The sequence below is a fragment of the Monodon monoceros genome, unplaced genomic scaffold (genome assembly GCF_005190385.1).
Source record: "Monodon monoceros isolate NGI ecotype Baffin Bay Population unplaced genomic scaffold, NGI_Narwhal_1 Super_Scaffold_22, whole genome shotgun sequence".
Classification (NCBI taxonomy): domain Eukaryota; kingdom Metazoa; phylum Chordata; class Mammalia; order Artiodactyla; family Monodontidae; genus Monodon; species Monodon monoceros.
This window is the reverse complement of record NW_021703779.1, coordinates 13174260-13188275: the sequence shown is the minus strand read 5'-3', so window position 1 is coordinate 13188275 and position 14016 is coordinate 13174260. Positions and strand designations below refer to the sequence as shown.

Here is a 14016-nt window from a genome sequence, read left to right as displayed (position 1 = left end):
GTGAATAGATAAGCTGATATGTGTCATTAAGAGAAACACAGAGAACACTCCATGGGAATTGGAAGATAAGTGACCACACCTGGAATAGGGGTTTGGCTCAGACAGGGTTCTTCAGGTGGCATTTGAGTTGGGCTTGGAAGATAAGAAGGGTTTGGACAGACAGAGCTGGGAGGGACACGGGGCTGGGAGAATAGCAGTATCAGATGCAGACAGGCAGGACCAGTGTTGTGTACTGGAGTCAGCAGGTTAGGCTAGAATAAAGGGCGTGTGAAGGAGGGTCTGTGTGAAGTGGCAGAATGAGCACAGGCTTTCTAATCCCAGCTGTGTCACTTAATGAATAGGCAACCTTGGGCAAGGTATTTAACCTTCTTGGGTTTCAGTTTCTTTATCTATAAAGTGGAATCGTAATTCCCAGTTGGCAGGTTTGTGAGTGTCTTAGGTTGGGTTCCCTGGCTTGAGATGGAGATTCTTGTACACGTGTTTCACTGAGGGAGAGCTTGCAGGCAAAGGGGCGTGAGGGAAGCAGGATGGGGCAGGGGAAAGAGTTAAGTAAGGAGGTGGTCTCAGCTGGACACTTGGCCTCAGCCTGACCCCACGGGGCTCTCTGGAGCATGATTTGTACCACAGAGTTGGTCACATCTTGAGACAAGAGGACTGGCCCTTTGTACCCCATATTACTCAGTCATTGGCTGTGGACTACCCCAGAGTATGGGGCCACATAACCTCCTGGTTGAGGCACCTCCCATTTAGCCAAAAACATTAAAGAAGGAAGCAGCTGTTGGCCAACAGCCAGGACTCAGACAACTGGGAGATGGGTGGATCTTTCTGGTAAAGCAGATCTAGGCAGGGCCCCAGCCACATGCGCTAGAGTAGGGGTTGGCAATCCTTTCCTATAAAAGGTCAGATAGTAAATAGTTTCTTTAGGCTTTGCAGGTCTCTGTTGCAACTACTCATCTCTGCCCTTGTGGCATGAAAGCAGCCATAGATAATACAGAAACAAATGGTTAGGGCTGTGTCCCAGTAAAGCCTGATCTATCACAACAGGTAGCCAGATGCAGGCCATAGCTCACTGACTCCAGTACTAGGGTGAAGTTGAAAAATGAGTAAGTGTATGTAAGCTTCCTAGCACAGGATCTTACACACAGTAGATATCAACTATATAATAGCTATTCTTATAATTGTGCCAAAAGAGTATAGAGAAAAACCAAGTTAGAGAAGGAGGTCATATTGGGGTGTATAAAGGAGGTTGAGTTTATTCCTGAGCAGCGGGAGTCCTTAAAGGGTATTTATCAGGGGGATGACATGGTGCTCAGAGTGGTGGGAAGACTACTGAACCTACTGAAATATGACCCCTACACTCACCTGCATGAAACTGCTCTTGCCAAGTTGAAGAGGACCAGCACCTAATTGCCAAATGCCAGCCTTATACCATTGGGCCACAACAGCATGGGGCCGTGTTGAGGAGTTGTCTTTGAAGTGCTCTTGTTCACTGGTGTCTGCATTGTCATTCCTTCTGGACTTCTTTGACTTCTCTCTCTGTCTCCTTTTCCTCTCTCCACCCTGTACCTCCTGGGACCTCCTGGGGCTTTGTCCTTGGCTCTCTTTTCTTGCCATCCTACACAGCTTCATGGGCCATCACATCCACTCCCTGACTTACATGCTAATGATTCCCAAATATCAATTTCTGTCCCTTTCTCCTACTACTACTATGTCCTGGCTGTACCAAACTGCTGGCTGTGTCCTGAATGCCACATTCTTTTCTCAAGCCATCCTCATTGAGCGCTTCTAGGAATGCCAGTCTCTTGTCCCTCCCTGCCATTTGCCTGGCAAACCCCTGCATGTTGATCAAGGTCCAGCTTGCTCATTGCATCCTGAGTTATGCCCTTCCTGGGGGCTTCCAGAAGACTATGCCTCCATGTACTCATTGTTGTGCCCAAGGCCATGTCTACTGATCACTTGTAGAGTACTTGCCTCAGAGTTTTTGTAGTAGACGACTCTGTTTATCTTCCTTTCTGTTAGTCTGTGATCAGGAGGACAAGATTCAGCCCTGCCCATCACTTTATATTGAGCACCTAGTACAGTTTCTAGGACGTACAAGATAGGTCCTCAAGAATCATTGGCAAATAAGTCTTGGAAAGGTGATCCATGCTATGGAAATCCCATATAACTCCATTGTGATGATTAAATGAAATTCAATGAGATCCATTTTAATCTTGCCCATTTTTGTTCAGGATCAAAATGTGCACAAAGGTGACGATGGATGGCTTCCTGACAGCCCATCACGAGATGGGGCACATCCAGTATGACATGGCGTATGCCACACAGCCCTACCTGCTCAGAAATGGAGCTAATGAAGGTTTCCATGAAGCTGTTGGGGAAATCATGTCACTTTCTGCAGCTACACCTCACTATCTGAAAGCCCTTGGTCTTCTGCCCCCTGATTTTTATGAAGACAGAGGTATGGACATGTTTTCATGGCCTGTTTTGGGTATTCTTTAGTCTGACATGGGCAAAGGTATTTATTGTCATGCATAGGATATATTTAATTTTTGCCATGTAAAATATAAGTTATTTATGGGTAACTGGAAATTGCTACTGGTTAAAAAACATTTTAAGTATATAGTATAATATGCCAGCTTCTGGTTTTGTATCTTTGAAAAGGGCATAAGAGAGGTAACTAAGTGAATGGTCTTGGGACTCTAAGAACCATCTAACAGAAGCTTTTTAAAAAGATGCTAAAACAGGCCCACAGAACTGAAATGGCTTATCCAAGGTTACCCAGCTAATTAGTGTCAGAGTTCTGACTGAATCCCCTGGTTCTAGGTAAAAACCAAAACAGTGGAGCTGGAACAGATTCTAAAAACCATTTTGCAGAGGAAGCAAACTGAAGACATGAGAGGGAAAATAATTAACCCAAGGTCAAGAAGCAACATGGCAGAACCGGAAGCAGAGCCCTAATCTATAACTTTTCCCATAATATTATGCAAAGCAAAGTGTAACTTGAAATTTGGGAGTTCTTAAGGAACAGGTGGTGGAATATCAAGATTGGAGGAGACTGAAACGTTTTGTTCATGTGGCTGAAGCATGAATTTGCCCCGTAACATCCCCTCAGATTCAGGCCATCCTTCAGCATCTTTGCCCGAGGCAGCCTGTTTCTCTTTGGATGGGTTGGACTTGATGGAACACAACAAATATTCACAAGATCCAGATTTTTCTGTGAGGATTCTTTCTTGTGAAAGGAGGACACTTAGAGCCAAATATGTTCTTCTTTCCTATGTATTTCTCTCCCCTCATTTTAGCAATTTGGGACATAAACTTCAGCTCTGCCTACTAGTACATTTAGTCGATGAGGTCAAGGTCATGAGCTCCATCCTTGTGTGGGCAATTCACTTTGCCTCGACTTCTGGCTCCAGACCTTGATGATCTCACAAGGACCTGGGAGTAGGTCAGTGTAAAGCCATCATCATGTCTGAAAAATGTACTGTGAGCACAGACCCAGTGGGTAATAGACAAGTAGCAGCATCCTCCCATGAAGGGAGCAACAGAGGAAAGGGGGTTCACAGTAACCACACCTGTTTCCTAATTTTAAAGTATCATTCTCAAGTCAATTAACAGACCATTATTAGTTTTATCATTTTTTAATATTCCTTGACAGCAGTCAAAGATGGTTGAATCACTAAGACAGTACTAGGCATGGTTAAACCACTGATTTGAAAAACTCCTGCTTCTTTCCTTGACTCTGGCCCTGATCTGTGAATGATGCTAAACAAAATAAGGTCCTTCATTCCTTCTCTCTCTCTCTCTCTCTCCTTCTCCCTCTCTTCCTTTCTTCTTCCAAAAATATTTATTGAGCACTTACTATGTGTAAAGCATTTTAAAAGACACTAAATACATTGGTGTGCCAAGTAGATAATATCCCTCTGCTTACATTCCAGTGAGCTTCATTTACGCACTAGATATGAGCTCCACTGCCTTTTTACATCACTAATAAAGGATAAATGAAATAACATAATTTGTTAAAGCATTTTAAACTCAGGTAAGGAAGATGTCAGTAAATTTAAAGTACATTGTACTTCTGATCATCCAGTGGATGGTTTCCTCTAGGGAGGCTCGTTTTTGTTGTTTTTTCCCCTCCCTGGTTTACTGGCTTTTGGCCACATCTATTTAATATTTGTTTATTTAGCAAAGACTCACAGAGGACATCATGTAGCAGACACCAGGCTAGGTATACAGTCTTGAATGAGAATTGACAGTCACTGCCTTCATGGAGCTTGCAACAATAAACAGTGTGGGGCTTCCCTGGTGGCACAGTGGTTGGGAATCCGCCTGCCAGTGCAGGGGACATGGGTTCGAGCCCTGGTCCGGGAGGGTCCCACATGCCGCAGAGCAACGAAGCCCATGTGCCACAACTACTGAGCCTGCACTCTAGAGCCCGTGAGCCACAACTACTGGGGCCTGTGAGCCACAACTACTGAAGCCTGCGTGCCTAGAGCCCGTGCTCCACGGCAAAGAGAAGCCACCGCGATGAGAAGCCCGCGCACTGCAATGAAGAGTAGCCCCCGCTCACTGCAACTAGAGAAAGCCCGCATGCAGCAAAGAAGAGCCAACGCAGCCAAAAATAAATAAATAAATAAATAAGCCAAAAAAGATAAACAGTATGACTAGGAAAGTAGATAAAATACCCCTAATTAGCTCTGATAAGAAGTACTTAAGGGAGGCAACTGAAACTAATAAAGAAAAAGGATTAGGGGTTCCTTGTAGATTTATTTAACCTGATCTATCCAAGGCTTCACCCTACTCCAAATCCCTCAGCTGAGGAAACGAATATATACATATTATTATGTCCACTGTCAATATTTCTCTTGTGATCATCCTTATAGTAAGTATATCTTGAGGTTAGGAAATTATCTAATACAAAACGTCCGCTGTCACCCTCACCTTAATGTTTATCCTTTCCCATTTTATTTTCAGTAACAGAAATAAACTTCCTGCTCAAACAAGCACTTACTATTGTTGGAACTCTACCGTTTACCTACATGTTAGAAAAGTGGAGGTGGATGGTCTTTAAGGGTGAAATACCCAAAGAGCAGTGGATGCAAAAGTGGTGGGAGATGAAGTAAGTCAATGAATATGCAATCAGTAAAATGTTTCCTCATGAGTTTGCTGTTTATTTAAAAGCATTTGGTTGGCCTGTGTCCACACACTCACATACACACACAGACATCATATACTTAGTACCAGTATCTGTATTTTATTGCCTGAGGGCTTCCTCTGGTCACTAGGACCCTCCTATGGAGAAAAGACTGAGGAACTATGTGTGATGGGAATTGGTGGATAAGTACTTCAGCTCCCTCGCCCTCAGCGGGGAGAATTCTGAGGTGAGTGCTCTACGTGGGATCCTAGAGTTCCTCAGTGGGAATAGGCTCCAGTTACCCACTGTGGTGACTTGCTTGATAACACACCTTTTGGGGGCTGCTTTCCTTTTCCTGTCTCACTTCCTCACTCCTTTGCCTGTGTTTCCTGGGATCACGTCCCAGGGTCTGGTCTCAGGGTCTGTTTGGGTGAGAACCCACCTAAGACAACTAGCACTGGAGTTCTCAGAGAATTCTTCCTAGTCAGAATAACTGGGATTTCAGTGGCTAAATCTTGAAATCTAGTGATGTGGGGCTAAATATGTGAAAATGAGAGAGAAGTGTATTCAGGCTAGGGAAATGCCATCACATACCACACACACACACACACACACACACACACACACACACACACACACCTCACATTAACTGCCTCCTTTTTATTTTTTAAGTCTCCATTTGGGAGCTTTCTCAGATAATGTTTCCTTGGCTCTGCCCCACCCCCCAGCAGGGTCAAGTGACATAATTTCTCATGCTCTATCTTAAGTATTGAGGCACCCATTAAACTGTGATATTATTTCGGAAGTGATCAATTTATTCATTTTTATTTTTGCTTTTGTCCATTCTTTGAAACAAAAATATTTACCCCACATTTTAGGTAAAGCACTGGGGAATCCGATGCTGATCATTTCTGATGTTCTCCTCGACTTCAAAGAACTTGTAGTCTATGGAGGAATGCAGGAAATGAAACCACTGCAACGTGTTGGGTTGTGATGGGAGAATGTGGGCATCCATGAGCATCCAAGGGGGGATCCAAAACCCTGGCTGATAGGTCAGATGAGGAGAGGCATCCAAACAGCTTTGAGAAAGATGTGGGATTTAACCAGGGGTATGTAGAGGGGAAGGGAGAGAATTCCAAGCTAGTGAGAGCCTGCTGCATTTGGGCAGCAGAGGGCGATTCCTTTCAATAGTTTCAGCGCTACCTCATTCATCACCGTATCCCAAGTGCCTTGCACAGTGCCTGGCACATGCAAGTATGAAATAAATGATGAAAGTATTACAGAAGAAGATGGAAGGAAGGAAGTTAGGAAAGAAGGAATGAATGAATGAACGAATGAAGGAAGGAAAAAAAGAAAGAAAGCTTCTCCTCACCATCTATTAGTCAGACTCCTGTCAATTATTTTTCTTTATTTTTCCTCTCTGTGGTGAAGATCTACCATTATAACATTCAGCTCCATATCCGTAAGTTGAAGTCAGTGCCACTCTTCTGCCAAGATTCTCTCTGGTGACATAAACCCTCCTTGGGAGGGAGGAGGCAGCATCTGTAGTAGCTGTTGCTAGCATTTGAGTATTACTGAAATTATGTCTATCATGATCCCACAATCAGAAAGGACAGATGTATTCACTTTAAACAATGCCAAATACATGGTTGTCCTACCTTTTTTTTTCTGATCAAATTAATTTTTGATCCCTTTTAGTTTATTTCCAAAGGTACATGGAATCAGACCCTTAAAATGATTCATTAATGCATTAATTACTCTATGCATTCAGCGAATCCACGTGAAGTCTTTTCTTAGCATTGGCCGTCGTGTCTGGCACTGGAACTGTAAAGATGACCAAAACACAGCCCCGCCCGCTAGGGCAAGTCTCCAGGGCAAGAAGGAGCTGTATGTGAATAATTATAAAACGGAGAGAGAAATGGCAAAGGAGGCAGAGCTAGAGAAGGCCAAGGGAGCTGGAGGGTTCACTGTGCTGGCAGGTGGTTGGGATCAGGGGCAGGCCTCACAGAGGAGGGGACATTTGAGCTAGTCTTGAAGAATCAGTGAGATTTCAATTTTAGAAAATTCTGCCTACGAGGAGCCCGTAAAATGTAGTGCCGGAGAGGAATTATTAGGACTTTCACTGTATGTTTTTGGCCATGCAATGCACTTTAGTAAATTAGTATTTTGAAGGTACAGCTATTTTCCAATGCTGTAGACTGGCTGAATCTAAAAAATAAAGAGATGACTACATGATGCACTTTATTCTGTAATTCTTTACACTGTTTCAATTTCACCTGACGACTAATTTCAGTAGAAACGCCATTGGCTGATGACACTGCACTAATGACACCATCCATACTTTCTCACGATGAGTGACCCAGAGCTAACGTATCTTCTTTTTTCCCCAAAGGCGAGAGATAGTCGGGGTGGTGGAGCCTCTGCCCCATGATGAAACATACTGTGACCCCGCGTGTCTGTTCCATGTTGCTGAAGATTACTCATTCATCCGGTAAATGACAGTTTTCTTCTATCTCACTTCTAGGATTTGTGGACAGAGTGACAACTCTAATTTCTTTTTCTATCTCCGTTCACCTTCCCCTTAGATCCTCAAAATAGATGATCAGTTTCAATTCGATTTAACTCAACATGATGTATTGAGTTAAATAAAACTGACATGAGATCTTTTCTCCCACCATCAGGGAATTTATAGTATCCTTGGGAGAAATAGAAATATATTTTTGTTTGTCTTCTTGTTACTAACAGAGTGCAGGGTGATTGTAATAGAGTATTTTTATTTATTTATGTATTTATTTTGAGTGACTAATATGGGTTTTTTTTTAATTTTTGAATTTTATTTTATTTTTTTTATACAGCAGGTTCTTATTAGTCACCCATTTTATACACATCAATTTTGTTTATCTTCTCAAAGAACCAGCTTTTAGGTTTATTGATCTTTGCTATTGTTTTCTTTGTTTCTATTTCATTTATTTCTGCTCTGATCTTTATGATTTCTTTCCTTCTGCTAACTTTGGGGGTTTTTGGTTCTTCTTTCTCTAATTGCTTTAGGTGTAAGTTTAGGTTGTTTATTTGAGATTTTTCTTGTTTCTTGAGGTAGGCTTGTATAGCTATAAACTTCCTTTTTAGAACTGCTTTTGCTGCATCCCATAGGTTTTGGGTCATTGTGTTTTCATCGTCATTTGTCCCTAGGTATTTTTTGATTTCTTCTTTGATTTCTTCAGTGATCTCTTGGTTATTTAGTAACGTATTGTTTAGCCTCCATGTGTTTGTGTTTTTTACGTTTTTTTCCCTTTAATTCATTTCTAATCTCATAGCGTTGTGGTCAGAAAAGATGCTTGATATGATTTCAATTTTCTTAAATTTACTGAGGCTTGATTTGTGACCCAAGATGTGATCTATCCTGGAGAATGTTCCATGCACACTTGAGAAGAAAGTGTAATCTGCTGTTTTGGGATGGAATGTCCTATAAATATCAGTTAAATCTATCTGGTCTATGGTGTCATTTAAAGCTTGTGTTTCCTTATTAATTTTCTGTCTGGATGATCTGTCCATTGGTGTAAGTGAGGTGTTAAAGTCCCCCACTATTACTGTGTTACTGTCGATTTCCTCTTTTATAGCTGTTAGCAGTTGCCTTATGTATTGAGGTGCTCCTATGTTGGGTGCATATATATTTATAATTGTTATATCTTCTTCTTGGATTGATCCCTTGATCATCAATGTAATGTCCTTCCTTGTGTCTTGTAACATTCTTTATTTTAAAGTCTATTTTATCTGATATGAGTATTGCTACTCCAGCTTTCTTTTGATTTCCATTTGCATGGAATATCTTTTTCCATCCCCTCATTTTCAGTCTGAATGTGTCCCTAGGTCTGAAGTCGGTCTCTTATAGACAGCATATATATGGGTCTTGTTTTTGTATCCGTTCAGCAAGCCTGTGTCTTTTGGTTGGAGCATTTAATCCATTCACGTTTAAGGTAATTATCGACATGTATGTTCCTATGACCATTTTCTTAAGTGTTTTGGGTTTGCTTTTGTAGGTCCTTTTCTTCTCCTGTGTTTCCCACTTAGAGAAGTTCCTTTAGCATTTGTTGTAGAGCTGGTTTGGTGGTGCTGAATTCTCTTAGCTTTTGCTTGTCTGTAAAGCTTTTGATTTCTCCATCAGATCTGAATCAGATCATTGCCAAGTAGAACAATCTTAGTTGTAGGTTCTTCCCTTTCATCACTTTAAATATATTATGCCACTCCCTTCTGGCTTGTAGAGTTTCTGTTGAGAAATCAGCTGTTAACCTTATGGGAGTTCCCTTGTCAAGGGAAAAACGTATGTCATTTTTCCCTTGTTGCTTTTAATAATTTTTGTTTGTCTTTAATTTTTGTCAATTTTGATTACTAATGTCTCTGCATGTTTCTCCTTGGGTTTATCCTGCCTGGGACTCTCTGCTCTTCCTGGACTTGGGTGGCTATTTCCCTTCCCATGTTAGGGAAGTTTTCGACTATAATCTCTTCAAATATTTTTTCGGGTCCTTTTTCTCTCTCTTCTCCTTCTGGGACCTCTATAATGCAAGTGTTGTTGTGTTTAATGTTGTCCCAGAGGCCTCTTAGGCTGTCTTCATTTCTTTTCATTCTTTTTTCTTTATTCTGTTCCATGGCAGTGAATTCCACCATTCTGTCTTCCAGGTCACTTATCTGTTCTTCTGCCTCAGTTACTCTGCTATTGATTCCTTCTAGTGTAGTTTTCATTTCAGTTATTGTATTGTTCATCTCTGTGTGTTTGTTCTTTAATTCTTCTAGGTCTTTGTTAAACATTTTTTGCATCTTCTGGATCTTTGCCTCCATTCTTTTTCCGAGGTCCTGGATCATCTTCACTATCATTATTCTGAATTCTTTTTCTGGAAGGTTGCCTGTCTCCACTTCATTTAGTTGTTTTTCTGGGGTTTTATCTTGTTCCTTCATCTGGTACATAGTCCTCTGCCTTTTCATCTTGTCTGTCTTTCTGTGATTGTGGTTTTTGTTCCACAGGCTGCAGGATTGTAGTTCTTCTTGCTTCTGCTTTCTGCCCTCTGGTGGATGAGGCTATCTAAGAGGCTTGTGCAAGTTTCCTGATGGGAGGGACTGGTGGTGGGTAGAGCTGGCTGTTGCTCTGGTGGGTAGAGCTCAGTAAAACTTTAATCCGCTTGTCTGGTGATGGGTGGGGCTGGGTTCCCTCCCTGTTGGTGGTTTGGCCTGAAGTGACCCAACACTGGAGCCTACCCGGGCTCTTTGGTGGGGCTAATGGCGGCCTCTGGGAGGGCTCACGCCAAGCAGTACTTCCCAGAACTTCTGCTGCCAGTGTCCTTGTCCTCACGCTGAGCCACAGCCACCCTCTGCCTCTGCAGGAGACCCTCCAACACTAGCAGGTAGGTCTGGTTCAGTCTCCTGTGGGGTCACTGCTCCTTCCCCTGGGTCCTGATGTGCACACTACTTTGTGTGTGCCCTCCAAGAGTGGAGTCTCTGTTTCCCCCAGTCCTGTCAAAATCCCGCTAGCCTTCAAAGTCTGATTCTCTAGGAATTCCTCCTCCCGATACCAGGGCCCAAGGTTGGGAAGACTGATGTGTGGCTCAGAACCTTCACTCCAGTGGGTGGACTTCTGTGGTATAAGTGTTCTCCAGTTTGTGAGTCACTGACTCAGCAGTTACGGGATTTGATTTTATTGTGATTGTGCCCCTCCTACTCTCTCATTATGGCTTCTCCTTTGTCTTTGGATGTGGGGTATCTTTTTTGGTGAGTTCCAGTGTCTTCCTGTCGATGATTGTTCAGCAGTTAGTTGTGATTCCGGTGCTCTCGCAAGAGGGAGTGAGCACACGTCCTTCTAGTCTGCCATCTTGAACTGGCAGGCCGACTAATATCTGTAATAGAGCATTTTTAACTTGAAGTCCTAAGACCTATGTTCTTCCCCTCTTAGCTCCAGATCTTGAATTTGTTGAGTCTCAGTTTCTTTCTTTCTTTTTTATTTACTTATTTGGTTGCTCCGGGTCTTATTTGTGGCATGTGGGTTCTTTAGTTGTGGCATGTGGGATCTTTAGTTGCAGCATGCGAACTCTTAGTTGCGGCATGTGGGATCTAGTTCCCTGACCAGGGATCGAACCTGAGCCCCGTGCATTGGGAGCACAGACCCTTAGCCACTGGACCACCAGCTAAGCCCTGAGCCTCAGTTTCTTTATTTGTAAAGTGGAAATAATATTGTTAATCTGCCATAAGTATCGATTGGCATCATTTATGTGAAAGGGCTATAAATCTGTAAAACACAATACAAATGTGAGCTAACATTTAACAAAATAATACTGCCTTTTTATCAGCTGATACATGAATGCAAGTATGATGAGTCTGTAGGGTTCATGTTTGGGTCTTTCTGGAGGGAAAAGAGGTTTAACTGGTACTTCTTTGGTGACTAGGGCTTCAACATTTAAATATATGCCCCAATCTTTGATTCTAGCACAGAAACTAAACACAGGACAACTTTTTTTCTTTATCTCTTTTACAGATATTACACAAGGACCATTTATCAATTCCAGTTTCATGAAGCCCTTTGTCAAACAGCTAAACATGAAGGTCCCCTGTACAAATGTGATATCTCGAATTCCACCGAAGCTGGGCAGAGGCTGCTGTAAGAGATGCTTCAAAATATTGAACCTCTCATTCCTATTTAATGTTACTAATTTCCATGCCTAAGTTTGAATTTGATTTCTTTGCTCTAAAAAGAAAATTGGGGGCCTCAAAATGTTCTCATCCACAAATTAAATGTTTGTTTCGTGGTCACACAGGAACCTGGACCGTGTGATGGCTGGACAGGCCACCTCCTCTCTCCATGTCATAACTACAGAGCTCTTTTTGTAGTAACTGGAGGGGAAGAGAGATTGAAGGATGACTACATCTGTTAACATGGCTTCTTTTCTTATTTGCCAGGAGCAAACTTAGTCAAGCCAAAGAGGAGAAAGTATAGATTGTACATGTAAGTAGATGTACATCTGGAATCCCTCAAAAGGCTCTGAACCCACCCTCCCCTTTTTTCATGTAGCCAAATGCTGCGCCTTGGAAAATCAGAACCCTGGACCTCAGCATTGGAAAGTATTGCGGGAGTAAAGACTATGGACGTAAAACCACTGCTCAACTACTTTGAGCCGTTGTTGACCTGGCTGAAAGACCAGAACAGGAATTCGTTTGTGGGATGGAACACAGACTGGACTCCATGTGAGTACATTGTGTTGACACATTTCTAACTGCCCACTTTCTGCTTCCCCTAGTCCTCTCTGGCCCCAGTCTCATGGGACTGTGACACAGCTGAATGTGTTCTCCCTCTACTTAGCCCCTGTACTATGGTGGTAGCTGCCATTTTAGCTGGGAGGAAACACATTTGTTGAGCAGCTACTATGTACCTGGCACAGTGAAAACTACCTCTCTCTCTCTTTTTCAAGTCTGCTTTACTAGCCCCATATTTAAAATAAAAGAGTCTAACAGTCTCCAACCCACTGTATTCAAATCCGGCTCGTCAAAGACAAATACTTTTAACAATTTTAATGCTATTGCCTCTCCTTTCTGGCAGTTACTTTCATATTTTTAAACAATTTGTTTATATTGTCATTTCCCTGTCGCTCACTTTTAGGCATGCACTTCTGCCTACTCTTCTGCCTCCTTTTCTCATTCTCCCAATTAGGTTTAACATAATTTTTCATAGAGAAATTACCAATATTTGCATCATTATGCTTGCAGAACCAAGTAATATACTATTTTATATCCTTTCTTATGTGGTTTTTTGTTTGTCCTGGAGTTTCTATTGCCTCATTTTTTTTGTATGCCTAATTTGCTATGTATGTCACATTCATCTTTTTCAACTATTCCAACATATCTATTCTTTTCAGTCTCATTTTTTCCTAAAGAACTCCCTCTTAGAGTCCTCCTGTCTCAATGTGGACCACAGTTTTCATCCTGAGTCATCCCTTTGCTGCTGTCCTGGGTTGAATCCACTGCTTCCTGGATGCCATATCTTCTTTCGTGAATTACCTCTTGTTTTGCTGCACAGCCTCCAAGTGACTTTCTAAGCAAGAGCTCATGGGGTAGGAACATCAACTGTTGCCCAAAGTGTCTTTAACCAGACCTTGAGTTTCATTCCCCTTGTTTTCCGTCCAGTATCTTTTTCCCACCCCCTACTGTACCTGAATCCCTAAGCCTCTCCGGGATTCTGTGGGACTTTGGGGGTCTGTGCTGCCTCTGTGTACACATTAGGGCATGGCTTCCTGACCCTTGCGAAAGCACTTACCACTCCTCCATAACTTCTCATTTTCCAAAATTGTGTTTATACCTTAAAAAATTCCTTTACTATCACTTTAGTGGGATCTTGGGAGAGGAAGGAAATAAACACACATGGTCAATCTGTCATCTGTAACAACAGTCTGTTATTTCTCTTTAATCAGATTCTGACCAAAGCATCAAAGTGAGGATAAGCCTAAAATCAGCTCTTGGAGAAAAAGCTGTGAGTATTCTACACAGTGCGTCTATGACTTTCAATGTATTCCCTTAAATAGGGCACAACAAGCTCATCCCAGTGTGGTCTAAAAGATGAGAGGACACATGGTTCTCTTAAAAAGCTCTAGATTCTGCCCTTTGGCTTTTGGGTTGTTTGTTTTTTTAGTAACACATTCATTCCTTATTAGATTGGCTATGCCTCCTCTTTCCTTGTGACTTTGAAGGTGTTATGAAGATCAATGAGAAAACATCCAATCTTAAGTATCGAATACCCACCCTCCCAATTCACTCTAATCACCATTACTTGTATTTGAGGAAGAGGACATGGTTATATTTTGAGAGATTGTTTGTTCTTAGAAGCACTGTAGGCGGTTTTGCGTTGTTTTGTC

At 42.2% G+C, this 14016-nt stretch overlaps 1 protein-coding gene across 5 annotated transcripts in view; it reads left to right on the top strand.

Moving 5' to 3' along the window:
- The window catches only part of ACE2 (angiotensin I converting enzyme 2), a 63173-nt gene that overhangs the window by 40255 nt on the left and 8902 nt on the right, over nucleotides 1–14016 (top strand). For all 5 annotated transcript variants that reach the window (XM_029239973.1, XM_029239972.1, XM_029239974.1 and 2 more), the window contains 6 exons: nucleotides 2232–2458; nucleotides 4972–5116; nucleotides 7524–7622; nucleotides 11649–11771; nucleotides 12183–12355; nucleotides 13576–13634. In XM_029239973.1, the coding sequence (XP_029095806.1) occupies nucleotides 2232–2458; nucleotides 4972–5116; nucleotides 7524–7622; nucleotides 11649–11771; nucleotides 12183–12355; nucleotides 13576–13634 (826 nt within the window). The remainder of the gene's footprint in view (nucleotides 1–2231; nucleotides 2459–4971; nucleotides 5117–7523; nucleotides 7623–11648; nucleotides 11772–12182; nucleotides 12356–13575; nucleotides 13635–14016) is intronic.